Genomic DNA, 27,479 nt, shown 5'->3' with positions numbered 1-27,479 from the left:
TACAGCCACTTCAAAGAAATGGAACACCACCGGTTGCCTTTTATTTAAAAAGTGTTGCTAGCCCTTCCTGGGGCTCCTATGCAAAAACAAAACAACCCAAAAGGAAGCCTCTTCCTGATGGGAGACGGGGTGGGGACTGGGGCTCAGCAATGGGAAGTGTGCAGGGGAGGGCTGCCTGGAGGCCTCCCGCCTGCCCATGCTCCTCAGGATGGCCCCGGCTGCCCCTCGCCTCCCTCTGCCAGAAGATGGAGAGGCAGGTCGGTCTTCTGAACGCTGTGTGGGAGCCGAGCACTGATGGGCTGGTTGCCAGGTTACCAGGCTGGGGCAGTGTTGGCGAGACGCCTCATTCGCCTGCAGGGAGGAAAGGGTGGTGACCCGGGGCAGCTCCCAGCCCTGGGCCACTGCCATCCCCAGGGCTCCAGGGCAGCCGGGGAGTGGAAACAGACAGGACATGGTGGGTGGGTTTCCGAGTCCCTCCCCTCCTGTGGCCTTGACTTTGGCTCTGACACTGTCCTGTCACCTGCCTGCTCAGGCCCTGCCCACCCCCTCAGGGGTCCTGAAACCTGGGTCAGGCCCAATCTCTTGCCTTTGCTCCTACACCCTAGGGGCACACAGCGCCCCCCCAGAAGGAAACGGTCGGGGGGAAATGATGGTCTGTGCCTGCCTGGAAGATGGGGCCTGAGGGCAGAGCCACTGCAGGGGTTCTGGGGGGCAGGGGAGAGTACCTCGTGTTCCTGTCCTGGTCACGGATCTTCTTTTCCATCTCGGCATCCGTCAGGGTCTCCAGCAGCGGGCACCACTGGTCAGCGTCCCCCGTGTTCCGGATAGCAATCTCCACCGTGGGCAGGGGGTTCTCACTGGGAAGGTGAGGGGAGAGAGAGGTGCTAGTTCACAGAGCAGCTGGAAAGGCCCCCAAACGATTGTCTACTTTTTTTCTTAATTGATTTTTTACAGAGAGGAAGAGAGAGGGACAGAGAGCTAGAAACATTGATGAGAGAATCATCGATCAGCTGCCTCTCCCACACCACCCACTGGGGATGTGCCTGCAACCAAGGTACACACCCTCGACCGGAATCGAACCTGGGACCTTCAGTCCACAGGCCGACGCTCTATCCACTGAGCCAAACCAGTTTCAGCACGACTGTCTACCTCTTGCCCACCAAGAGGGAGCACTGGGCCAGGGCACAGTGGTAAGGCTGGGCCTTTTCTGCTCCGCGGTCCCCCCCCACCCCCCAGCTGGGCCCATTTCCACGCTCAGCTCCTAAAGCAGCTCTCCTGACCGGCAGTGGGAAGCTCCCGTCGCCCGCGCCTCCAGGCAGGAGTGCCAGGAGCCTCCCCTGGCCACAGCAGCTGCCCCATGACCCTGGGCTTCTCTTCAAAGCGGCAGGCTCTCGGCCGCCGCCTCAGTGTCTCGGTCTGGGAGACAAGAGGGGCGTTCGCTGTGGAGGAGGTTCCCTGGACAGAACTGTGCGGCAGGCCAGCTGCTGCCACCGGGCTGGAGAGGGAGGGCTGCTGGCACTGCGCAGTGCCCAGAGCCAGGGCCACCAACTGGGAAGGCAGATGGAGGGTGAAAGGAGAGAAAAAGCAGGGGGATACCCAAGAGTCCCGGACACCCCTCACTGCGGGTGTCAGCCTGCTCCTGAATGTTCCATCCGCTTGCCGCTCAGCTCACTTCACAGGTGAAACCAACTCCAGAGACTGGACTATTGGCTGAGGGCAGAGAGCTAGGCCCCAAACTACATCACCTGTGCGTCCTTTTATCCTTTTCCATGTGGACCCGGGGGGAGGGGGGGAGAGATATCAGCCTAGGCAAAGACTCTGAAGGCACGGAGTGGGGAGAGGAGGGGAGGCGGGAGGCGGGAGGCACAGGAGCCCCAGGGGAAGGGGGTGTGGGACAGGAGCATGAGGAGGCATGGAGGCCACAACTGCCAGGAGCGGCTGCGTGCCTCCGCCCTTCAGGGCAGACAGCCCAACCCCTGGACTGGCAGACAGGCTTCGGAGCGTGGCCCTAACTGCAATCCTCTCCCGCCCTTCCCCAGGTCCCCCTCCGGCCTCCCCAGGCCCTCTTCTCCCTCCAGCTGGCCGGCGGCACCTTTCTGAGGCTCAGCCCAGGGAAGGCCTGCCCGCCCTCCCAGCTGCCAGGAGCCTCTCATCAAAGCCCGGAGCCTGTGGGGCACCACCAGCTCAGGAGCAGGGCAGGGAGGCCCAGGGAGTGCCTGGTGGGCAGGGATGGGATAAGACAGGATAGGCCCTGAGGGCGGCCACGGTTTTGATACCTCATCTGGAAAATAGGAAAGACATCGGAGGGGTTTCAGAGGATTTTGCTTGTTAAAGCAGCCAGCGTACATCCAGAGGGAGCTTCCTAAGGGCCCAGGGCCTTCTCACACAGCTGAAGCCTGTGCCCAAGGTCATGTGACTGGTTGGCTAGAGAGGTGTGTCCACCAAGGCCTGACTGCCGAGCCCCCAGCCTCATGAGGGGGCAGCCTGGGGTCGACCCCCCTCCCCCCCCCCCCGTGCTGCTCTCCTACCTGGGGTCTCGGACACCAGGTGCACAATGACACTGCTCAGGGTGCAGGCTGAGGCCGGCACCACAGCCTAGAGCTGGCCCTGGCTCCCTGCAGAAGTGGGGCTCACCTCTTGAGTCAGGCCCAGAAGCCTGAGCTCCTGCTACTGACTCTGAGGCCAGTGACAGCAGCGCCAGCCCCACCCCTTGGTACCCTGGAGCCCATCTCTCCTCATCACTCCTGACAGCTGCTGTGCAGCCTGAGCTGGCCGTTTGACAATGCAGGAACCACCAGTCACAGACCCAACATCACTCCTCACCTCGTGGGCTACCAACTAACTGCCTTTGTCAGGGGGCAGACATGAAAGGCGCCAAGCCCACACGGAGGGAGGAAAACATGCTTTCCTCTTAATTTAAACAAGAGCTGGTGCGGCGGTCCTGGGTCCCTTTGTTTACCCCCTGGGCTTGGGAAGATTCCACGCCAGTGGTTGTTCTAAAATAAGAACTGCTCAAAACAAGAAAGGGCCAGGAGCCAGCAGGCCTGACTCCGGTTTGGGGGAGGACACAGCCACAGACCCACCCTGCCTCCCACCCCTCTAAGGGAACTATGACTCATGGGCCCTAACGCCCACGGGGTCCAGGTGGGGACCCAGAGCCCAGGCGGGCAAGGTCATGTTTGAGGCCCCAGAGGGACCAGGACTGATGATACAGGATCTTGAGGTTAATTTTCAATGTGGTCGCACTTTTATGACCTCACGTGACACAACAGACCAGCTGAGAAGCATTTCTATGCCCACTGGGTAAACGAGACAGTGGGAGACGGCCTGCCTGCAGCCACTAACTGGGAGGGGGAGGAGGACACCGAACTTGATGTCATCCTCCTCTTCAAGATCAGCTGACTTTTGACAAGGGCGCCACGCCACTCAATGAGGAAAAAGCAGGCTTCCCAACAAATGGTGCCAGACAACAAGACCTGAGGTTAAGCCAGTGGTTGGCAAACTGTGGCTCTCGAGCCACATGCGGCTCTTTGGCCCCTTGAGTGTGGCTCTTCCACGAAACACCACGGCCTGGGTGAATCTATTTTGAAGAAGTGGCGTTAGAAGTTTAAAAAAATTTGGCTCTCAAAAGAAATTTCAATCGTTGTACTGTTGATATTTGGCTCTGTTGACTAATGAGTTTGCTGGCTACTGGGTTAAGCAATGGTTTCTTACATGTGACACTAAAAGCACAACAAAAGGAAAAATAGATAACAAAATGTAAAACTTGTGTACTTAAGAGCACAATAATACAAGTGAAAAGAAAAGCTACAAAATGGGAGAAAATATTTGTAAATCATGTATCTGATAAGGGACTTGTATCTAGGCTACATAAAGAACTCTTAAAGCTCAATTACAAAAACAACAAAAACCAAATGGAAAGGAAACAAATGACTGGAATAGCCATTTTCCCAACGAAGATACACAATTGCCAATTGAATGAAAAGGTGCTCAAGATCACCAGTCATTAAGGCAATGCAAATCAAAATCTCCTCACTCCCACCAACAGGACGGCTAGAGTAATCAATCCAGATAGCCCTGGCCGGTGTGGCTCTGCTGGTTGAGAGTTCTCCCATGCACAAAGAGGTTGCCAGATCGATTCCCAATCAGGGCATATGCCCAGGTTGTGGCTCAGTCCCCAGTAGGGGGCGTGCAGGAGGCAACTGATTGATCTCTCTCTCCCTCTTCCTTCCTCTCTCTCTCAAATCAGTAAAGTCAATAGAAACATTTTTTTTTTTAAGTCAGATAAATGTTGGTGAAGATGTAGAGAAGCTATGATCCTTATACTGCTGGTGGGAAAGGAAAATGGTGCCACTACTTTGGAAAGCAGTCCGACAGATCCTCAGAATGCTAACATAGTCACATGACCCAGTAATTCCGCTGCCAGGGCAGGTGAGCAGAGCTCTAGGAATAACCCCAGTGGCTCATAGTCAACCAATCGCAAGTGACTCTGGAGTCTCCAACCCTGATGCTGCTCTAGTGACTATCTCTGTTTCCCATCAGGCCTAGCTACCAGGTCCCACCTATTGACCTGTCCTGACTTCCTCTTGCCAGCACTTCACCCTAGTTCTACACTTCCCCCTCCGCCCCCCTCCCTGTGCGCACAGCCTCTGGTGCCTCCTGACCACGCACATGAGTCTCCTCGGTTAGGACACCTTACTCTGGTGTCCAGCCTGGGGCACAGGGCTGGCCTGGAGGTGCCAGTTAACTCTGCTGATGCAACTCTCCTCACATTCTCGGTGAATGTCTGACACCCTCACACGCTGTTCGCCCTGTCCCCAACCCATCTCCCACACACCGTGTCCCCCATGTCCCCCCTCCACATTCACCCACATCAGGTCAGCCCATCCCACTTGCTGAAGGGAAGCAGCCTGTTTTGCCCTGGTTCCCGACTGTGGGCATCTTGCCCCTGCTCTCCCATGGACACGACTCAATGCCATCACCGAGAAGGGCACCATAGCCAGGCACTGGCAAGAGGCCAGGACTCTCCTGGCTCCTTGCAGTTCTGTCCTGAGCGATGAAGCCTGTGACGAGCCAGCCCTGGCCAAAGGCACCTCTTCCTGTGGTTGAGCTCCCTGCACACTAACCAACAGGCTGGGCCCAAGATGAAGAGCTCACAGGCTGGTGAGCTGGAAAAACACACCAGGACATACCCCTCCCTCCAGCTTGGCTGCCCAGCTGCTGCAGAGGAATGTGCCCCCCTGGTCCCCAGTGGGGTGGCCCTGCCTTCAATCCCGAGGATGTGGAATCTGCACCCTAAGCACCAGAGACTGAGGTGGGATGGAGGTCTGTGACCGCCCCGTCCACAAAACTGGAATCCGTTAACTGGCTGCTGAGAGCAGGGAGGGGTCTGTCTGTCGGTCCTGACCTGCCACCACCATGGGCTCCCGAGGGGCACCTGCTCTGGAGCTACTTGGCACCCTGCTGACGCCCTGAGGCTCAAGGGCTTTGGGTGGACAGCTCGGTTCACCTGGAGGTCAGAGCAGGAGGATGGCGCAACATGTGTTGACACGCTCAGGGTCCTGCTGCTGGGAGCGTGACACGCCCGCCCCTGCACCTGCCAGTCGGAACGTGTGTTCTGACTCAGTCAGCATGTGGGGAATGAGGTCCTCGGTGTTGATGTCACTCCTAAGACCTGCAAAATGTCACTGCCTCCCAGGACCTCAGGGTCGGCTCTTTGAAGCAAGGCCGGGCCAAACTGGTCTTAGACCCAGTGGCCTTGGTTCCCGCGAAGAGTGAAGAGACAGGACTGACACACCTCGGGCAGGCCTCCCACCGGAAGCGGGGGAGGTGGGCAGACGCCACCTCCCTCTCCTCCTGGGCCGGGACCACCTGGCTGGCAGGGCTGCTGAGGGTCACGGGAGGTGACGGATGTGCCTTGTCAGCCGGGATGCTGGGAGCACAGACCCCCTCGGCCTGGAACCTCGGGTCCTGTGGTGTACGATCATTCCTTTGCTCTTGCTCAGATTTACGGGAAGCCATAAGAAAGCCGTCTCTTGGGAATTCTGGGAGAACCAGCTGACACACAAACATACTCACGAGCCCCATTAACTGTTATGTCTTTGCAGAAAGACCTTCATACTTGCTCCTCATGCAGCGTTTAAGCTCAGCCTCCGAGTAATGACCACCACATGTGGGTGATGACAGTTTCACGAGCAGAGTAAATTCTAACATCCTGTTTTGATGCAGGGATACTTAGGCACCGCATCCCCCACCCACACCCCGTCCAAATGTGAAAGGAGCTCAAGGGACGGGGCTGGCTGACGGCGCAGTCCTGAGGCAGCAAGCATCACTGCTTAGTTAACGCTCCCAGGTCCTACCTCCTGCCAGGCCTGATCCTCACTGCAGGGCCCAAACCAGCAGGAAGCCATGTCTGTCCACCCCCACCCCAGCACGCCGGACACTGGACTAGAATGTCCTCTTTACACGGCCACCTTCGCAGGCAGCCCGAAGTTGGCTCTTTACCTTCCATGGCACCAGTGCGGGGTCTGGCCAGCGTGGGTGCTCACCAGCTGGCCTCTGACTGCACGATGGCAGATGCAACGGTAAAAGCAGCGGAAGGCTCCCTGGCTCTGTGAGCCAGGAGGGAGTGTGGAGGAGCCCGTGTTTGAGACAGAAGGCGAGTCCCTCAGATGAAAAATTCTGGGGTGCAACCCTGACAGAGGCAGTGTGGGCGAGACTGCAGAGAGGAGGACGGAGGGGTATGAGGGCCGCAGAGGGGCTGCTGGCCTGGAGTGCAGCCCAGGGCAGTGCGGGGTGGGTAGAGCTCAAAGGGGAAGATACCCCATCTCCTTAATCCCCCCTCCATGATGCGCAGGGGTTGGGGAGCCCGGCCTCTGGGACATAAGAGGTGGCAGAAGGAGGAAGGCTGTCCAACGCCAAGCCATACTGCGAAGCTCCGAAAATCTCCGTCATCACCGTGCACAGGGAGAGAAGTCTTTTCCCAAAAACAGTTTGCAGAGGAATGACAGAGAGGCTCATCGCGATCCTACCTGAAGGCGTAGGTCTTCTGATGCCAGCTCAGCTGTCCTCGAATGCTGTAGGCGATGGTGGTGACAAACTCCCCGCCCAGGCCCAGTTCCGAGCACAGCTTCAGGGCGAACTTCTCGGGCGAGTTCTCCTTCTCGGACATGTCCCACTCAAACTGGTCCACCAGGGAGATGTTCCCCACATGGATGTTCAGCTGCGGCCAGAACCAAAGAACCCAAGTTAGAACTGCCAGAACCCGCCCAACAGAGGCACTGCGAGAAAGGGGACAGCTCGCTCTGCGCCAACGGTGTCTGACCCCGGAGCAGACAAGCCCTCACACCGCCAAGCCAGGCAGGAACCCAATCTGGGACAGACTCCCAATCGCCCACCAGGTGGCAGCCCGTGGGTAGGGATAATCGTGGGGTGGAGCACCTGAAGGGCTCCCACAGCTGACAACTGTCTAGTCACCAAGAAAGCCTCGTCAGGGGAGCAGGTGGCAGCCCAAGCGGAGTTTGAACTGTCTGACCACTTTCCGTACGGCTGCCCACAAGCCCCATCAGGACAACAGCAAGAAAGCACCCAGTTCTGAGAAATATACCAGGGAGGCCAGCTGGTCAGACTCATGAGGACCCTGGGGGGGCTGACCCTGGCCACTTGGAGCCATGTGGTTGGATGTGGCTAACTCCATAAGGTCATGTTCTTACTAAAGTTATAGGACAAAGATGCAGTAAGCAGGGTCCTCGGGACATGCTCCAGAGGTAACAGGCTACACACAGGAACATGGGAGAGGCTCCTACTACTATACCCAACACTCCCCCAATTCTCGCTCATGACCTTGGTCGGCAAACTGCGGCTCGTGAGCCACATGCAGCTCTTTGGCCCCTTGAGTATGGCTCTTCCACAAAATACCACGGCCTGGGCAAGTCTATTTTGAAGAAGTGGCATTAGAAGAAGTTTAAGTTTAAAAAATTTGGCTCCTAAAGGAAATTTCAATCGTTGTAATGTTGATATTTGGCTCTGCTGACAAATGAGTTTGCCGACCACTGTCCCATGACATCCCCCTTTTCCCAACTGTGCCCTTTTCGGGGTAGTCAGCCATAATGTGAAACTGAAGCAGGCTAAGAACAACAAATTCTCTCCAAAGTAATTAACTAGCTAAGAAACTTAATCAGTAATCAAAACCCTGACAAAGAAAAGCCCTGGACCTAATGGCTTCACTGGTGAATTCATAAATAAGAACTTCCATCAGCCAGTGGGAAACAAAGGCAGGTGGAACACAGGCAGGGGCAGACATGGCACTTGGAGCAGCCTAGCCACAGGAACCAACCAAGCTGAAATAACAGAATGTTTTAGACTCGGAGCGGGAGGCATGTGAAACTAGGGAAGGACTGCAACAATGAGGTGACCTAATGCACAGAAACAGGGAAAGTTCAGGCCTGTTGCCTGGCAAGAACAATTGAGAGAATCAATCAGAAGGCAACATGGGTAGATACAGAGCAGGCTTAGCCAATATAAACCCCTGGACCACAGGCTTCAATGGAAACCCATTATTGGGCCCCTCCCTATGCAGGAGTCTGAATCTTCTTGTAATAAAAATTTCCACATTTTTGCTTAAAAAACAAACAACAACAACAACAAAAACTACCATCAATCCTCCTCAAATTTCTGCCAAGAAAAAGTGAAGAACAGGCAACGCTTTATAATTCATTGCCCTAATGCCAAACCCAGACCCTGCAAGAAAGGAAAACTATAGAGCAATCTTCCCTTATGAGCACTGATGCAATAACCCTCCACAAAATCCTAGCCAATTAAATCCAGCCGCATATTAGGATTACATACCACCACCACATGGGATTTATTCCTACAGTACAAGATGGGTCAATACGAAAACTGATCAATGAAGAATAAAACCACATGATCATCTCATTGGATACAGAAAAAACCTTTGGCAAAATTCAACACCCTTTCAGGACAAAAACACTCAAGAAACTAGAAATAAGGAAACCACTTTGTTGTTGTTGTTGTTAATCCTCACCAGAGGATAGTGTTTCCATTGTTTCTCAGAGAGAGTAGAGGAGAGGAGAGGGGTAGTGACAGAAAGAGAAGGACATCGATGTGAGAGGACACATCGATTGGTTGCCTCCCGCACACGCCAATTGGTTGCCAGCTGGGGCAGGGGTTGAGCCTTCAACCAAAGTATGTGCCCTTGACCAGAATCCAACCTAGGACCCTTCAATCCTTGGGCTAATGCTCTAATTACTAAGCAAAAGTGGCTAGGGCAGAAGGAAACTACTTTAACATAATAAAATCCATACAGGGAAAACCCACAGTGAATATGTATTCAACAGTGAAAGACTAAAAGCTTTTCCTCTAAGACCAGGAACTAGACAAGCTGCCTGCTCTTACAATTTCTAGACAGAGCAAGTAGGCAAGAAAAAGAAATAAAAGGCACCCAATGCCCTAGCCGGTTTTGTTCAGTGGATAGTGTTGGCCTGCGAACTGAAAGGTCCCAGGTTTGATTCCAGTCAAGGGCACATGCCTGGATTGTGGGCTCAATCCCCAGTGGGGGACTTGCAGGAGGCAGCCTATCAATGATTCTCTAGCATCATGGATGTTTCTATCTCTTTCTAGCTCTTCCTTCCTCTCTGAAATCAATAAAAATGTGTTTGTTTTTAAAAAACACCCAAACTGTAAAGAAAGGAGTTGTCTCTGCTTGCAGATGTTATAATCTCATATGTAAAAAACCCTAGATTACATTTAAAAAGTTAGAGCTAATACGTAAATTCAGCAAACTAGCAGAATATAAAGTCAAAACACAAAAATCAGCTATACACTAACAAAGAACCATCTGGAAAGAAAATTGAGAAAACAAATCCATTTAAAATAGCACTGAAAAGAACAAAATACTTAGGAATTAACTTAATCAAGGAGATAAAAGACTTATACAATGAAAACTACAAAACAATGCTAAAAGCAATTAAACAAGTCATAAATAAAAGACATCCCAACAATTTATTTTTGGAGACATAGAAAAAAAATCCATCCTAAAAATTCATATAAAATCTAAGCCCTGAACAGCCAAAACAATCTTGAAAAAGAACAACAAAGACTCACACTTGCTGATTGTAAAGCTACAGTAATCAAAACAGTGTGATGCTGACACAGAGACAGACATGTAAGCCAACAGAATAGAGAACCCAAAAATAAACCTTTGCATACATGGTCAAATGATTTTCCACGAGAGCACCAAGACCACTGAACAGGAGAAAAAAACAGTCTTCAACAAACAGTGCTGGAAAAACAGGATATCCACATGCAAAAGAGTGAAGCTGGACCCTAACCTTACACCAAGCATGTCAAACTCAAAGGCTAACATGGGTCAAATAAACAAAGTTTAAATTTATGTGGGCCACAAAAAAACAAAAGCTTCAATTTTCATAGAAACATAGGTTTATCAATAGAAATATGCTGAATACAAAGGGCTGAATTAAATGAGTCATCATTAATATAAAATAATAGATACTTTAATAAAAATTAACTTTTTCTTAAACAATAACTTACCAGACACCGAATAAGTACACAAAGTAATAAGTGTAACGCAAGTAAACCTATTTTTCTTGTTCTCCGAAAGCAAAATATTACCTGTTGCGCACACCAGACAAGTCAGAACAAGACTAATGATGTTGCAATCAGCTGCGAAAATATTCGCTGCTAGTATTACTGGAGAGAAAAGGTGTGCCTGCGCGTAAGGTGCATAAGGGAAAGAATGCAACACGATTAGCAAACATGTTAGTCCGTTATTAATAACTAGAGGCTCAGTGCACAAAATCCATGCACTAGGGACTGGTAGGGACCCTAGCAGCTGCCGGCTGCTGGCGAGGTACTCCCTCCCTTCCCCAGGTTGGCCTCGCCCTCTGGCTGAACTTCTGAACGAACCCTCAGTTGAAGGGACAATTTGCATACTATGCTTTTATTACATGGGATTATGTATAACAGGATATTGTAAAGATTAAGTTATGAAATTTTTAAAATTTATATATTTTTAAAATATATTTTATTGATTTTTCACAGAGAGGAAGAGAGAGGGATAGAGTTAGAAACATCGATGAGAGAGAATCATCGATCAGCTGCCTCTTGCATGCCTCCTACTGGGGATGTGCCCGCAACCAAGGTACAACCTTGACCGGAATCGAACCTGGGACCTTTCAGTCCGCAGGCCGACGCTCTATCCACTGAGTCAAACCAGTGCCGGCTAAGTTATGAAATTTTTATTAAAACATTTCTCACAACCGTTATATTGGCTGGGCTGCAAAAATATTCGTTGTGGGCTACCTGCGACCCATGGGCCGTGAGTCTGACATGCTCGCCTTACACCACATACAAAAGTTAACCCAAGATTGATGAATGACATAAATTTAAGAACTAAAATGATAAAACTCTTAGAAAAATACAGATGAAACAGGCAACAAATGAGAAAAATAGAAAAACTGGACTTCATCAAAAAAATAAGAAGGTAACTCACAGAATGTGAGTAAATACTTGCAAATCACATATCTGATAAGGGATTGATATGTAGAAGATATAGACAACTTGTAAAACCCAACTAAAGAACAAACCTGATTAAAAGTTGGGCAAAGGTCTTGAATAGACATTTTTCTAAAGAAGATATACAAATGGCCAATAAGCACATGAAAAAAATATTCAGCATCACTAAGCAACAGGGAAATGCAAATCAAAACCACAATGAGATCCCACTTCACACCAAGCAAGCTTTGTAGCAGGCAGCCTGGCCCCAAATCCCAGGTCTATCACTTCTCAACTGGGCAGTTTGGGGCAGGTGGCCTAACCTTTCTATGTGCCCACTTCTTCTTCTTCTTTTATTTATTTATTTTTTAAATATATTTTTATTGATTTCAGAGAGGAAGGGAGAGGGAGAGATAGAAACATCGATGAGAGAGACTCACTGACCAGCTGCTTCCTGCATGCTCCCTACTAGGGATTGAGCCTGCCACCCAGGCATGTGCCCTTGACTAGAATTGAACCTGGGACCCTTCAGTCCGCAGGCCAATGCTCTATCCACTCAGCCAAACTGGCCAGGGCTATGTGTCCCCTTCGCCTGTAACACAGCGGATGAGGCAGCATCTACCCCAGGACTGTGGTGGGTTACTGAGACAGAATGGGGTGTGCTCCATCCAACCCGCCTCTGGGAAGAGTAAGGCCGTGTGCTCATCTGTGGGCTTCCGCCCTCTGCCCATCAGCTGGCTTCGTCTCCTTTGAACACACCTGGAATGTGATACCGTACTCAGAGAAGCCAGGCCCACCCTTCCTGGGGGAGTAAGCAGAGCCACGTGCTGTCTCAGACAGCTTCCCAGGAGCGCCGTCCCACAGGCTTCACTGCGGCTCCATGCACCGTCAGTGTCCCAGGCCCCTCCACACACAGGCCCCGGCACACGGAGAGGAACTGCCTACCTTGATGATAACACGCTGGTCGGACTGGTCCTCCAGGATGCTGTCTGTGGGGTAGGACTCAATCTGCTGTCTGATGGCAGAGGCGATAGCTGGCACAAACGTCAATGGATTCAAATCTAGATCATCACAGAGGATCTCGGAGAACATCTCCGGAGTCATCAGCTTCTCTGTAATCAGGTATGAGGGCAGAGGTTGTCAACAAATTGTGGGGCCTAATCTCAGCCTTCAGCCCTGACCTCCCCATCCTTCCTCCTCTGCCAAATCTCGGATGAAGGTAAGGATAAAGACGAGGACGGGTGGCCCACCCTGATACGTTAGGGAAAGGAAGCAGAGGATGAACACTCGTTTCTGTCTATCTTTCCACATACACTACCTCCTTCACACCCCAGGGTGCTCAAGGCCCTAAGTGTCCCCCATACCAGATTCTCCCACTCCCAGGAACCCCTACGCCGCTACACACTCAATCAGTTCTAACCAATGAGATGTCTGGGAAGAGGGGAAGCAAAGCCACTTCAGAGCTATGTGTCATGTCCACACTCTCCCCTCCTCTTGACCCAGCAAGCAGGGCAGCCCCCCGTGAAGAGGAGACAGCTATCTACACACCAAGGTGAGGCCTCAGAGAAAACCAATGCTGCCAACACCTTGATCTTCAACTTCTAGCTTCCAGATCTGGGAGAACATACATTTCTATTGTTTAAGCCCCAGGTGTGGGACTTTATGGCATCCCTGGCAAACGAACACAGGTTTCTTTTTTTCTTTTTTTTTAAATTGATTTTTTACAGAGAGGAAGGGGGAGAGATAGAGAGCCAGAAACGTCGATGAGAGAGAAACATCGACCAGCCGCCTCTTGCACAGCCCCCACCGGGGATGTGCCCGCAACCAAGGTACATGCCCTTGACCGGAATCGAACCCGGGACCTTTCAGTCTGCAGACTGACGCTCTACCACTGAGCCAAACCGGTTTCGGCCGAACACAGGTTTCTTCTGGAGAAGGCACTATGAGGCCAGTTCTCACTGGAAGATGGAGCAGATGCTCGTCCATCCACCTCTTCCTCACCAGTAGAAATATCCCTCAGAGATAGTATTAGGCCGCTTATGGCTTTTTACAGACCTTCCCCCTTCCTAACTCTATGGGTAGCATATACACTCAACAAGTTGACAAGTACAGAGGTGTGTGTGGATCCTGGAAACGTAACTGTGCCAGGCATGAGCTCACAGGGACTATCTGTGACTGGCCAGGCTATAGCAAGGTACTGTGCAATCAAATCCTTTTCTCGCCATCCTCCTTTATTTTCAAAACCCAAACCTTAGTGATCATACAAAACTCTGGGATGAGCCATAGACAAAAAAAGCCAAGAATGAATTCCCTCATGAGCAAATAGCATGATTCCATTACCAAGAACCAGCTCTGCTTAACAGATATTCAACCCCACTATTTCCTCACGAGCCCAGGAGAAGTGCTGGAGACCAAGTGTCCTCACAGCACCATCAGGACAAACCTCGAACACTGAGCCAACCTATGCTCAATAACTCAAAAAACAAGCAAATGTAGTTTATTTTGAAGATTGCAGCAGAAAGCTAAAGTGCTCAGGCTAAGTAATCTATGAGTACATTGTCAATAGCATTAAAAAAAAATTAATCTTTTGCCCAACCAGTGTGGTTCAGTGGCTGAGCATCAATCTATGAACCAGGAGGTCACAGCTGGATTCCTGGTCAGAGCATATGCTTGGGTTGCAGGCTCAATCCCTAGTAGGGGGCGTGCAGGAGGCAGCCGATTGATGATTCTCTCTCATCAGTGATGTTTCTATATCTTCCCCCTCTCCCTTCTTCTCTGAAATAAATAAAAAGAAATAAACTGTGGTAGAAAGAGGATTTGAACCCAGAGTTCACACCTCCGAAAAGCCACATGCTTTGATTGTTGGGTCAGAATCCATAACACGCCCAAAAGGCATCAGGCATGAAAGGGGGGTGTTTGTACGGTGGCTTGTCTGGCTACTCGGAGCCCCATGTACCATTCATGTTCCAGGTAAAGGCATCCCTGAGCTTCTGCCCGTCAATCTCCATGTCCAGCCGGATGGGGACCAGCACCTCGGGCTGGGACGCATTCTCGTGGATCACTGCTGGGTCGTGGTCATCAAAGCTGGAAGCAAATGGCAGCAAAGTCAGCGAGGGGTGCTGTGCGTCCCCCAGGGCTCCCTCTCTACACCATGGACCACTGCAAACCTGGCCCGGGGGGACCAGGAGATTTCACACACACCCTTGTCAACTAAGGGCGGAGTCAGGAGAGACCAGGGCAGCAGGGGCCACGCGGCACAGCGGCCGAGCTCCACACTTCATGAACACGGGAAAGAGAGGGAAAGCTGCCGGCCTGGGCCGTGCACAGGACCTAGGCATCCTCTCAAAGAAGGAGATGTAAGCCCCGGAGCAGGCAGGACCTTTACGGAAAGCTGTGGGAAAGGACAGGTATTTCCAAAAGAGGAAACACCTGAGCAAAGGCCAAGGAGCAAGGAGAAGCAAGGAGGTGCTGGGCAGCAGCAGCCAGAACGTGAAAGGGGGCTGGAGGTTAGATGGGGAGCAGCTTCTGAGGCACCGGAACTACGGGGTCAAGGTGCCAACAGTTCGGCTGCGGAATCCAGCCTCTCCCTAAGGGAGTTCCAGGAGGACTGAGCGAGGGCTTTGCATGGTCATGTCTGGGTTCTAAGAAGACAAAGAGGAAAGAGAGGTGGGGATGCTGGAGGACACGGGAAGGCAAAGGCATCTGCAGAATGCCCGGGGCTGAGAGCTGCTCTCAGAGCGTGGGGCAGGACCACAAACAAACAAGAGCAGACCACACGCCTGACATAAAGGCTCTGGGAAACACAGGAAAGGGACGGGGAGGAGTGGCCATTCCAAGGGTGGAAGGCAGCCCTGAGAAAGTGACGTTCAAACAGAAATGGGAAGGATGGAAAAGGAGGGAGGGAAGGAGGAGAGAAGGAGACGAAAAGATACTGGCAAGCAGTGAATGAGGCTGGGCTGTAGAGGTGAATGTGGGGATGGTGCTTGAAAAATAACCCTCAAAAGATAGCTATGTCCTAATCCTTGGAACCTTGACCATTACCTTATATGGCAAAAGGGGTGTGCGTGTGCTTTGCATAGTGATTAAGTGAAGGATCTTGAGAGGAGATTAATTATCTTAGAGGGCCTAAATTATAGCAGGAGTGTCCTTATAAGAGATGGACAGGGAGAGATTTCACACACACCCAGAAGGCCATGGGACCACGGAAGCAGAGACTGGTGCTGTGGCTAAAGCTGAGGAATGCCGGCAGCTGCCAGAAGCTGGAAGAGACAAGCAGATTCTCTCCCAGAGGCCCCAGGACTGCAACCCAGTCAACACCTTGATTCTGGCTCAGTTAAACTCCTGGCCTCCAAAACTATGAGAGAATAAATCTGTGTTGTATTAATTCAGTTTGTTGCGATTTGTTGCAGCAGTCACAGGGAACGAACACAGCAGGAGTCACGTGAACGGCCTGTGAAACCATGAGAAAAGGTCTAAGAACTACGGCCCCGGGAATTCTACTCAAGGTCCTCGGGAAAATATGAGACTGGTGAGACGAAAACAGGCCAAGTTCGGGGGCTGGAGCAAGCTAGAGACTAGCACCCTGCAAGCTGAGGGCAAACAGTTTCATGGAGAAGGCAGCGTGGCATCTTGGGGAACCAAAGTAAGAATGTTTTTCGGGGGGGGGGGGGTGAAAATACATTCGGGCACTAAGGCGGACTCGGGGAGCGCTCACCAGAGCGGGAAGGTCCTCTTCTTGTCGCGGCCCATGCGGTTCCTGTTGATGGTTGTGGAGCACGGGACAGCATCCAGGTGGTGGGAGCTGTTGGGCAGGGTGGGCACCCACTGACTGTTCCTCTTTGCTTTCTGTTCCCTGGAAAGACATGGGAAACCTCCCACTCAGTCTCTGAGCCCAGTGCCACCACCAGGTAGCAAGTCGTGGTCAGCAGACGCCTCTGCAACCCAGCTGGGCTCCGGGCCCCAGTGGGAGCTTCTGTGCACCCAGACTCTGCGGGTGTTCCCTAGGCGCCCACCAGCACCTGCTTGGAGGTAACCAAGCTAGGAGAAGGGTGCAAAGGGGCCCCAGCATGGCAGAGCAGCGCCTGGCCCAGGGCACGAACCGTAATCTAGCATGTTATTGCCATGTGCTGGGCATGGCTCCACGGAAGCACTGTAAGGAGGCGGCTTCCCCGAGGAGTGGAGCCCTTAAACACTGAGTCAGGGTTCACTGGGGTGGGGTGACTGGAGGGGAGGAAGCGTTCCAAGAGGAGCAGACAGCAGCAGGGAACAGGCAGCAGGTTGCGGGCCTGAAAACATGAGACCCAGACAGGGTCCCAATTCAGGGGCTGACGTGTTCTGTGCGAGACTGGCTGTATTCAGCAGACGACTGGGAGTCCCCAGGGTTTGCAGCAGGAAGAGACATGATCAGACTATTATTTAAACATGCAGGCCGGCCTGAGATGGGCGAGGCAACCCTGTTGGCCTCTGGGCTTCCAGAGCAGCAGACACTCAGAATAACGTGAGTAGCCCATGTCTACAGAAGTCTGCGTGCTGGCGTCCCCACTGTGCTCTGAGCCCCTTTACCATCCTCGGGGCACCTTCCCCAATGAGAGGACGAGCAAGGTGAGGGCACTGCCTGGGTGTAATTCCCCCCTGTGGGCACCTGCAGCATCTTCTTCACCATTGGCTACGACGCAGAGACTACGGAACCCGCTGCATTTCCTGCTGCTTTGCCAGTGCCCTCTCAGGAGGGCCAGAGACACAGCTGGCAGTCCTTCCCTTCCTCATGGGGCATGGAGGGCAGAGGTGGTAGCCATGACCTGCCTGGGCCCGGGCCCTTTAACTCTTTTATCTTCTGACACTGGGACCACTCACACTCAGATGCTGAGGTCCAGGAACATCCCTGATGGAGGGCAGGACCAGAGAGGGAGTCACGGCACCTGGGCCAGGACTCCACCAAGCCTCCCGTACCCAGGTCTTGCTTAGATCTAATGACCAGCCTTCACCTTACATGAGAGGAACGTCCTGGGGAAATGGGAAGCAAGGAACTAATGTGGGCGGGGCTTAGAGCTGGGGCAACAAGACCGGCATCACCACCACAGCCCGCCTCGGCCCGCTGGCCACCCAGGCTCACTTAGAGCACAAAAATGTCAGTAATAGATTCCTGAATCCCCCCCCCCCCCCCAGATCAAACAATCCCCGTCTCTGGAGAGGGCCTGGGAACACAAATTCTTAACGTCCATGGGCAATGGTGGTGCCACGGGCCTGTACTGGGGAGCCTCGGGTCTAGCACCCCTCTTTTCTGAGCCTCCTAGAGTCAAAGCCTGCCCCGACTCAGCAGCAGTCTCACTCATTTCCAGTCGGGGCTGCTCTGCCAAGTCATGTCACAGACACAGTGAGCATGCATCCACAGCCCTGCACAGACTCCGAGGCTCTGAGTCATGTAATTCAAGCTCCTTCCACCGCCTGGAGGTCTGCCTGAGAGGGGGCAGCCGGCCTCTGCCTGCCTGCTCGGTGAGGTCGGGGGGAGGTGCCAGTCCTCCCGTGGGGCTGACTAGACAGTGAGAAGGTGCTTCCTGAGCACAAAGCCTGACAAAGCGCAAAGCAGCCTCCTTCAAAACTTCACCTCCTCCCCCTGCCCCCCATTCTTCCTCCCTCAGCTGCTCCTCAAATGACACGATCATTAAGAAAGTGTTTATCGCCCCATAAAAGTTTCCCAGCTGATGTGTGCAGACTTGAAAGTCCCATCCATATGTACTCAATTTCCTTCTGCCACTTCCCTGGGAAAGTCTAGCCATCCTTATGTTTTACCACATCCCCGAGGGGGGCGGGAGGGTGGGGGAGAAATCTGTAGAGCACACATCCATAACGCTGGCCAGGTTGGATGTGTGCCACCATTTTCCAGGGGCAGTGGGGAGGGAGGATTATATAAAGAAGCCAGTAGGAAAGTTGAGAGCAAATTGGAAAAGAAAACCATATCACACAAAACAATCCAGTCCTGCCAGTGTGGCCCAGTGGTTAAGCATCAACCTATGAACCAGGAGGTCAGGGTTAGATTCCGGATCAGGGCACATGCCTGGGTGGCGGGCTTGATCCCCAGTGTAGGGCGTGCCGGGAGGCAGGCAATCAATGATTCTCATCATTGATTTTTTTTTTTCTCTCTCTCTCCCCCTTCTTCTCTAACATCAATAAAAATATATTTTTAGCCGAGACCGGTTTGGCTCAATGGATAGAGCATCGGCTTGGGGACTGAAGGGTCCCGGGTTCGATTCCCGCCAAGGGCATGTACCTTGGTTGCGAGCATATCCCCAGTAGGGGGTGTGCAAGAGGCAGCTGATCGATGACTCTCTCTCATCGATGTTTCTAACTCTCTATCTCCCTCCCTTCCTTTCTGTACAAAATTAATAAAATATATTAAAAAAAAAAGAATGAAAGGCTTCTATATAAAAATATATATATATATATATATATATATATATATATATATATATATTTTTTTTTTTTTTTTTTTTTTTTTTTTAAACAAATAAAATAACACTCTCACCGGTTTGGCTCAGTGGATAGAGCGTCGGCCTGTGGACTGAAAAGTCCCGGGTTCGATTCCGGTCAGGGGCATGTACCTTGGTTGCGGGTACATCCCCAGTTGGGGGTGTGCAAGAGGCAGCTGATCGATGATTCTCTCTCATCAATGTTTCTAACTCTCTATCCCTCTCTCTTTCTCTCTGTAAAAAAATCAATAAAATATATATATATATTTTTAAAAAGAAAAAAAATAACACTCTCCAACTCCCTGAGTGCTTCTGGGGTTTGGTGCATATGAATGCAGGTTTATTTGAGAACTGAAAGCACAGGGCAGGCATCTGTGGGGCTCAGGCATGTGAACCCCGCCTTTGGTTGCTGCAGTCTACTTAATTACAATATCCAGTTACATCGCAGTTCATTCCAGCGAGCATCTTCACTCACTCAGCCTCTCCCTCAGGCTGGATACTCCAGTGGTTCCATATTTCCCATTATCGCTCCCAAGGGTATCTCTGTGTATATATGGTTTTTGTTGGTAGTGGTGTTCTTTTAAATTATTTTTCTGGGACAAATTCCCAGGGGTGAAATTAACAGGCCAGACACACACGCAAAAAGGTTTGATGTCGCAATGCTTTACAAAAAGGTCATGCTGAGCCCTATCTGGTTTGGCTCAGTGGATAAGAGCAGTAGCCTGAGGACTGATGGGTCCCGGGTTCGATTCCAGTCAAGGGCATGTACCTTGGTTGCAGACTCAATCCCTAGCCCTGATGGGGGCAAATTCGAAATCAACCAACCGATGTGTCTCTCTCACATCAATGTTTCTTTCTATTTTCCCCCCCCCTTCCACTCTCTCTAAAAATCAATGGAAAAATAGCCTCAGTGAGGATTAACAACAGCAAATATATATATATATATTTTTTTTAATTTTTTATTTATTTATTTAAATTTAGAGAGAGGAAGGGTGGGAAACATCAATGCAAGAGCACAACATCAATTGACAGCCTCACAGGGCATTGAGCCCAAAACCCAGGCATGTGCCCTGACCAGAATTTTGAAGCAGCAACTTCCTGGTGCACAAGCCAACACCCAACCAACTGAGCCACAGTGACCAGGGTGCGACTTTATTTTCTTACTTTGAATTTTTTAAATTGCACATGAGGACAAACATCATTCCGTGTTTATTTATTCTTTGTATTTCCAGTGTGGAGCACCCTTTACCTATCTATCTATTGGGGTATTCAAGTTTCCTTATAAATCTGAATGAGGAGAGTCTTTCTACAACGTAACAAGTTTCCGATTACTTTCCTGTTTAAATGTTACCATAAACACTCTTTTAACGGTTCTAAATTTATACATTCAAATCTATTGCTTGTTTGTTTTGTGACTTTGTCTAGGTCACTAATTTTTCTGACAAATGAGTCCCACTTTTAAAGCATTCTTGGCCTCTCTCCACAATACAAGACTCGGCTTAGGTTTTTTAGAAATTCCAAAGACAAAGAAGAAACTTAAAAACCCGGCCAGGGTGATTTATAAGCACAATGGGTAAAGTGTTGAAAAGTATTTCAGTACCTGGCTGGCATGGCTCAGTGGTTGAGCATCAACCTATGAACCAGGAGGTCACAGTTTAATTCCTGGTTTGGGCACATGCCCGGATTGTGGGCTCGATCCTCAGTGTGGGATATGCAGGAGGCAGCCAATCAATGATTCTCTCTCATCATTGATGTTTCTATCGCTCTCTCTCTCTCTCCCTTCCTCTCTGAAATTAATAAAAATATATATTTTTTATAAAAAAGTATTATGGTTTGACTTAACACCAACTGGTTCTGGAGTATAAGAATAGTCCTCGCAGGTGTCACACGAGCACGCCCGGCCAGGGGTTTGTTACCTGAGGTAGGTGGGGGGCTCCGTGCTGATGGACACGGCCTTGTACTTCTCGTCATTGCCGTCCAGAATCTCTTCCACCTCTGAGGCTTTCAACAGAGTCACGCTGGTGGCCAGGGTCGTGTATCCATGATCTGTAACCAGAGACACGGCTGCGGTCACCCCGCCGGCGGGGCAGCGACCAGCAGTAGCCAGTAGGTGCAGCACAACAAGGTCCTCACATGCAGGAGGTGAAAAAAGCAGGTGTCGCCCTTACTACTGCTGACTGCAGCCTCTTCCAAAAGGGCGGTCTGGCTGCCGGGACCGGTTTGGCTCAGTGGATAGAGCGTCGGCTTGGGGACTGAAGGGTCCCGGGTTCGGTTCCGGTCGGGGGCATGTGCCTTGGTTGCGGGCATGTCCCCGGTGGGGGGTGTGCAAGAGGCAGCTGATCGATGACTCTCTCTCATCGATGTTTCTAACTCTCTATCTCTCTCCCTTCCTCTCTGTACAGAATCAATAAAATATATTAAAATAATAATAATAATAATAAATAAAAAAAGAGCCTTGAGCCTAAACCGGTTTTGCTCAATGGATAGAGAGAAGAAAAAAAAAAGAAAAAAAAAGGGCGGTCTGGGCTGAGCGCCTGGCTGGGAGGTCCCGGTGGATAGACACTGAGGGTGTCTGGGACATGTCAGGGCCAGGAGCACGGGCTCCAGGCAGAGGAAAAGCGGCGGCAGGTGCAGCAGCACAGTAACACCAGTGGGAAGAGGTCTGGCACCACCGCAGGCACAACACGAAGCAGAGTGAAGAGATGGAATGGAAGATGAAAAGGACTTTTCTTTTAAAACAAGAGCCCAGAGGGTTGGAGAGAGCTGCTGCACACGAACACGAACCCTGGCCCTAGGCCGGGCAATGCTGTCTGGGAAGCGGGACAGAGTCTAGGCGACTCGGCTCAGAGCTGTTCGAGGGAACCTGGGTCAAGAGCCGCTACCTGTCTGCGGTCCAGCCTGGCTCCTCCTGGAGAAACAAAGCAGTTAAGGGGCAGGAAGCACAAGGCGGAGGAGTCACCGAGCTTCCTCTGAGATTTGCGGAGGGCAAAGCCAAGCGGGGATTCGCTGCGTTAGTGCCTGCCACTCCACTGGGGGCGGAGGAGGGACAAAAAGGAGGCTTTTTAAAGTGAGTGGAAATGTTAAAGCAGCAGATTAACAAAAGCTCTGGCTCCTGCATTAAAAGAACCACTATTTTGTCCGCAATGGACAGGTCCACAGCAGCACCTAGAAACACACCAACAGGACAGACTGCAAAGCATGCTCTTGCTCTCTCTCGCTCTCTCACATACACTTACACATACACACACACACATGCACATGCACACGCACACACACACACACACACACACGCGCAGTTCTCTACAAGTGGGAAGCACGTTCACCATCTGCCGAACACTGTGCTGTGTCCAAACCCGAATGGACCGTGAGCCTCTCCTGGGAGGTCGAAGAGCATCCTCTCGCCCTGCACAGAGCTGCCACGGCTGAAGCACGCCAGTGCCTCTCCCATCATTGGCGTCGGGCTGCTCACCTCGCCAGCCCCAGGCACACCGCAGGCACAACAAGCAGGGACATGCACATGAGCTCAGCACACTGGCTGCCGGATGAAGATGAAACGCTACAGGATGGATGTGCTCTAGGAAGCGAAGCGGTGAAAGCCCCAGAGGGGAGTGGGAGCCGGGGTCACCACCCGCCGCTCGGGCTGCATGAAGGATGACTGTGGCGGTACGCCACGGCAGATGGCAGAGCATCACAGCATTCCTAAAACGTTTTGAGACCAACATGTCTTCACAGCACCCGCTACTGTCCCGGCCCGGCCCGCCTCGTACAGCCTCTGGTCCCGTTAGAATACCTGGTGAAGGGCCGCCACGCTCTCGCCTGACCCGCCCCTAGGATGCTCCTTGCCACGCTAAGGTCAGGGCTGCAGTGAAGACACTCTGGAGTGAAAACGTTTTATCTTCATGACAGAAGCGAGTGGTTTTGAAACAGGTTTACAAACCCTCGTGAAGACGCACCCTTAGTGTTAGGTTTTGTTTTTTTACCATGTGACGATGCAACTATTTTCTTCCTCTCTTCCACAGTGGCTAGTCGCCTCCAGAGTGAGGGGTATCTCTTGTACAGAGAACCTCGGAACATACGGAGGTAGTTTCCCACCTATGGGTAAAGCGAGAAGGCTCATTATGAGGGGCACGTCTCCACGCGGAGGGCAGGGTCCTGGCGCAGAGGCTCCGCCGCATCAAGTGATGGACAAACAGGCCCTGGGTTGGCCATCAGGCACCAGGCTTTCGGCAGCAGTAAAAACGGATCCTGCTGACATCAAGGGTTCAACAGCAGTGCACATCTGGCCCACATCTGGGGCCAATCACATCTGCATGCTGACGACAGGACCAAAGCTCGCGAGGCAGGCCCCCAGTGCTCACCAAGGAGCCCCCAGAGCTCCAGAGAAGCTTGCAATGATTTGATTTTGGACTCGGGCGCTCTGGCACTTTCCAGGAATGTAAGGCCTCTGTGACTCTCTTTTATCTTTAAAATAAGACTTTGATATTTTTACGATGCAATAAACACCAAAAAGGTCTCTTAATTTTAGTCAGATGCAGGATAATTTCCCCCATGACCCCTGGTGCTTTGTTTAGTAACAAAACTCAAACCAGGGATACCAGAGGAATTTTCCGAAGAGTTTAAAAAGCACTTATCGGCAATCACCAGCGTGCCATATAAATCATTGCTTTCCCAAACAATAGCTTCAGACTGCTTGTACCAAATGCTCAAAGTATGACTTCCTCAATAAAGGGGAAAAAAATCTAGGCCCAAAGTTTTTATAAAGAAACCCCAATGTCTCACTGACTTTTCCAAAATGATCGCTTCAATCACATGGCCAGAGACGGCCGGGGGAGTGAGTGCCAGGTGCTGGCTCCACCGGTCCAGGAGTCACATTCCCTGTCTGGGACAACTTACTTATCTGTCACATTCACCCCACAAAGGACCACATCTGCTATTTTCCCACTTACCTACCCATCACAGTACATTTATTAAATAAAAATGTTTCTCCCTTTTTCACGAGTCAAAGATTTCTATGACTGACAACCAGAGCTGCTGAACAGCAGGAGAGTAGGTAACCACACGTCCTCACCTGCCACACAGTAGGCACAGACCCCTGTGTGTTATTTGGCTTGAGTGTTGTTACCATTCAAGAGTAAACATAATTTCCATTAGGTTCTGAAAACACTTTGATGATAACTGTCCCCCCCCCACCTTGCAGAGCCTGCAGAGTCCCAGGACTCCCAGACCCTTCCCCTGAGGCCCCTTCAGAGCAGAGGGCAGGGCTTGCCTTTCTGAGTGTTTCCTGAACAACTTTTGTCTGCTCTGGGCCTGGTTTTCCAAATGTAAGATGAAAACATAGACTTGGGATTTCCCTAGCGTCCTCTCAGGTCTGTGACTCTAACCTGGTGGACAGCTGCCGGCAGATGGCAGAACAGTGGCGCACTCACTACACCTGCAGATGCTGTTCCCAGGCCGCTTCACAAACGTGGCCTGGCCAGCCCACCTCTCTGAATATGGTGCCTGTCTCCCGCGGGAGAGGGGTCTGGGGGCCACCCAGCATCCTGATCTTGAACCTTTCCCAGACCTCAAAGGTCCAACGATTGTCCAGCCAGGCCCCAGAAAGCAAACTGCCTCTCCCTTCTTCCCTCTGGGTGTCTACTGACTCAGTCTTAGGACAATGTTCTCACGCAACAGGGCTCAAAGAGAAGACTGCTGTTAACTTTCTAGAAACTAAAATGTATTACGGAAAAGATCTCACGAGGCCATCTAGACTAAGCAACTAATTGTACACGAGAAATGTGACACAGAGCCGAAACCGGTTTGGCTCAGTGGATAGACTGAAAGGTCCCAGGTTCGATTCCCGTCAAGGGCATGTACCTTGGTTGCGGGCACATCCCTAGTAGGGGGTGTGCAAGAAGCAGCTGATTGGTGATTCTCTCTCATCGATGTTTCTACCTCACTATCCCTCTCTCTTCCTCTCTGTAAAAAATCAATAAAATATATTTAAAAAAAAAAAAAAAAAGAATAAGAGAAACGTGCCAGAGGCAGAGCAGAGCTGGGACCTGACGTTCTTCCCACCTGGCTGCAAACTTCTTCTCAATTTGCTCCACCCAATAAATGAAAGCTTGCTTTTCAACAGTACCACCCTCTCAGGGTCAAGGCCGAACTGACTGCTTTTCCTGCCCATGTAAAGGGTCATGGTTTCCTGCCATAAAACCAGGTAAAGGTTTCTTTAAACAAGCTGCCTATTATCACATACGGAAACTCCTCAACTGCCTTTTGTATCCTGCACCCACTAGCTCAATTTCCCCAGCACAGCTATCTTGGAAGAGCAGCATTTATGTGAGAATGTGAAAAATGTATTGCATCCTGCCCTCTAAATGTATTGCATCCTGTCTTCTAAAAAGGGGTGGGAAACGATAACACTATGTTCTGATGCTGACAACATTGGTGTCATAATTTAATACAACTAAAATAAGCCAGGAATCAGAGTGTGACCTGAAAGCTGAGTGTGACCATCATGAGGCTTAATTCATGTTCAAGTGTAAAGAAAAGCAACAAAAATTGCAAAAACGGGAGTGGAATGTTGGCCTCCGATACTAACATCTGCTACACACGGTAGTAACCCTTGGCATTTTGTAACAGCTTTGCTCTTTAGCTCTCCGAGATCAGCACTTACCTTGTTACCTTGTTACTCGAGAGAGGCTCTACTGCTTGGGATATGCACATTGGGATTGCATAGCCATGATTGTTTCTTTTTAAAAAATATATATATATATACACTATCAGGGGACTTCCTTTAGACCAAAAAAGGCTAGTTTGAGGTAATCTGAAAAAACAATATATTTAGTACAAACTACAATACAACCTAGGACCAGTTGTAGGGTTTTCCTTAAGTCAGTGGTGCAGCTGATTCAACAAAGTGCTGTCACTTCTAGTAAGAATTAAAGATCTTTAGGATTGCCCTGGCCAAGTGGCTCAGTTGACAGGAGCAAAATCCAGTATACCAAAAGGTTAGGGGTTCGATTCCGAGTCAGGGCTCATATCCAGGTTTTGGATTCAATCCCTGGTCCAGAACACCGGAAGCAACTGATCCATCTTTCACATCGACGTTTCTCTCTTTCTCTCTCCCTTCCTCTCTCTCTAAAATCAATAGAAACATATTCTGAGGTGATGATTAAAAAAAAAATCTTTAGCCCTAACTAGTTTGGCTAAGTGGATAGAGCGTCGGCCTGCAGACTGAATAAAAACAAGTCTTTAGGCTCTTTCCCCTGTAATAATAATAATTCAACCAGTACAAGATATGCAAAGCATGGATTGCTTCTGAACTGCTGATAGACCTAGCTCAGGGACTGGGTGGGGTGGGGTGGGGTGGGGTGGGGGGGGTGGGGGGAAGGACCGGCCTTATCCACCCAAAAGCAAGCATCCTCCTCCCAACCTATTTCCTCCCCGGTAAATTGGTAAACAATGGTCAAAACACCTCCCTCCCACCTCAAAGCTACAAACACAGTGAATGAGCCCTCACTACGCCTCAAACTCTACAACCTGCCATTTCGGGATCCCAGATAGACCCATGGGGGAGGGGTGCATGTGAGATTTCTTTCCAACATCTCCGTCCAAGAGTCTAACCAAGACACCCAGTGTCTTTTCCTCTTGCCTGGTGTTGCACCAACTTAGCGCAAAACCAGTGGTTGACCGGGCAGCCCTAGCCCTGACAGCAAGGTGCGTTCCCCGACTACCAACCAAGAAAAGGGGAAGAGATCAACCAAAGGACTTTTGTGTATGCATATGGGCCCAGCCAGTGGCCATGAACAACAGGGGGGTGAGGGCATATGTAGGGAGGGGTTTGGGATGGGAATGGGAGGGTGAGGACAATTATGTGATACTATAGTCAATAAAAAAATTAAAAATTAAATTTTTTAAAAAAAGGGGGGGTGGGTAAGAAAACCCAGAATCTCAGGTGTGCCAGGGGCGGGGCCTAGTCGATCCCGCCCTCCCGGTCCCGCCCCCTCGCGCGCGCGCGCGCACCCTCCCGCCGCGATGAATGGAGACGCGCGTCCCCCGCGCGCAGACCCGCCCGGAGACTCTCGCGGGCGAGGGCCCGGAAGGGGGCGCGCGGCTCGGTACCTCGGAGCCGATCATGTAGAACTCGCCGTCGTCCTCGAGCTGGAACTTGACGGGCTTCTGCCCGAAGGTCTTGCTCAGCGCCATCATCATCATTGCGGCGGCGGGGGCGGGCGGCCAAGGCCGCGATGCGAGGGATCGGGAGGGCTGAGGCGTGTCCGGGGCGCGCCCAGTCGCGGGAAGTCGAAGCCGCGAGGCGAAGGGCGGGCTGGGCCGGGCGCTCGCGCCGCCGTCGCCGCCGCCGCCGGGCTCCTGAGCCGCCGCCGCCGCCGCCGCCGCCGCCGCCGCCGCCGCCGCCGACCAGGCCGCCCTCGGTGCGCATGCGCCGGCGTTGACGCTGACGCGCGCGCTTCCGCCGCCCAAACAAAAGGCCCGGGC

The 27,479-nt window shown here is 51.4% G+C and overlaps 1 protein-coding gene across 2 annotated transcripts; it reads right to left on the bottom strand.

The window, feature by feature from the left end:
• Positions 1–13: 13 nt before the first annotated feature.
• SMARCB1 (SWI/SNF related, matrix associated, actin dependent regulator of chromatin, subfamily b, member 1) lies at positions 14–27,411 on the bottom strand. Of its 2 annotated transcripts, none has more exons than XM_036449229.1 (9): positions 27,105–27,411; positions 22,979–23,090; positions 20,915–21,044; positions 16,247–16,384; positions 14,489–14,616; positions 12,478–12,644; positions 7,032–7,222; positions 726–857; positions 14–351 (listed from the first exon to the last, which is right to left on the bottom strand). In XM_036449229.1, exons 1-9 carry the CDS (start codon positions 27,195–27,197, stop codon positions 312–314), a joined length of 1,131 nt encoding a protein of 376 aa, XP_036305122.1. In that variant the 5' UTR covers positions 27,198–27,411; the 3' UTR covers positions 14–311. The 2 variants fall into 2 exon arrangements, with proteins under 2 accessions (XP_036305122.1, XP_036305121.1); XM_036449228.1 differs by having other exon boundaries at positions 22,952–23,090; positions 27,105–27,368.
• Between the last annotated feature and the right edge of the window lie 68 nt (positions 27,412–27,479).

The sequence above is a fragment of the Pipistrellus kuhlii genome, unplaced genomic scaffold (assembly GCF_014108245.1).
Source record: "Pipistrellus kuhlii isolate mPipKuh1 unplaced genomic scaffold, mPipKuh1.p scaffold_m20_p_20, whole genome shotgun sequence".
NCBI lineage: Eukaryota > Metazoa > Chordata > Mammalia > Chiroptera > Vespertilionidae > Pipistrellus > Pipistrellus kuhlii.
This window is presented reverse-complemented; position numbering and strand designations above follow the sequence as displayed.

Excerpts from the sequence above, each read along its gene's own strand:
- SMARCB1 (XM_036449228.1), bottom strand. The coding sequence starts at position 27,197 with ATGATGATGATGGCGCTGAGCAAGACCTTCGGGCAGAAGCCCGTCAAG. Across the intron at positions 12,645-14,488 it reads CTTTACCTGGAACATGAATG|AGAAGCTGATGACTCCGGAG; the intron begins GTACATGGGGCT and ends ACCTGATTACAG. Across the intron at positions 858-7,031 it reads CAGAAGACCTACGCCTTCAG|TGAGAACCCCCTGCCCACGG; the intron begins GTAGGATCGCGA and ends TCACCTTCCCAG.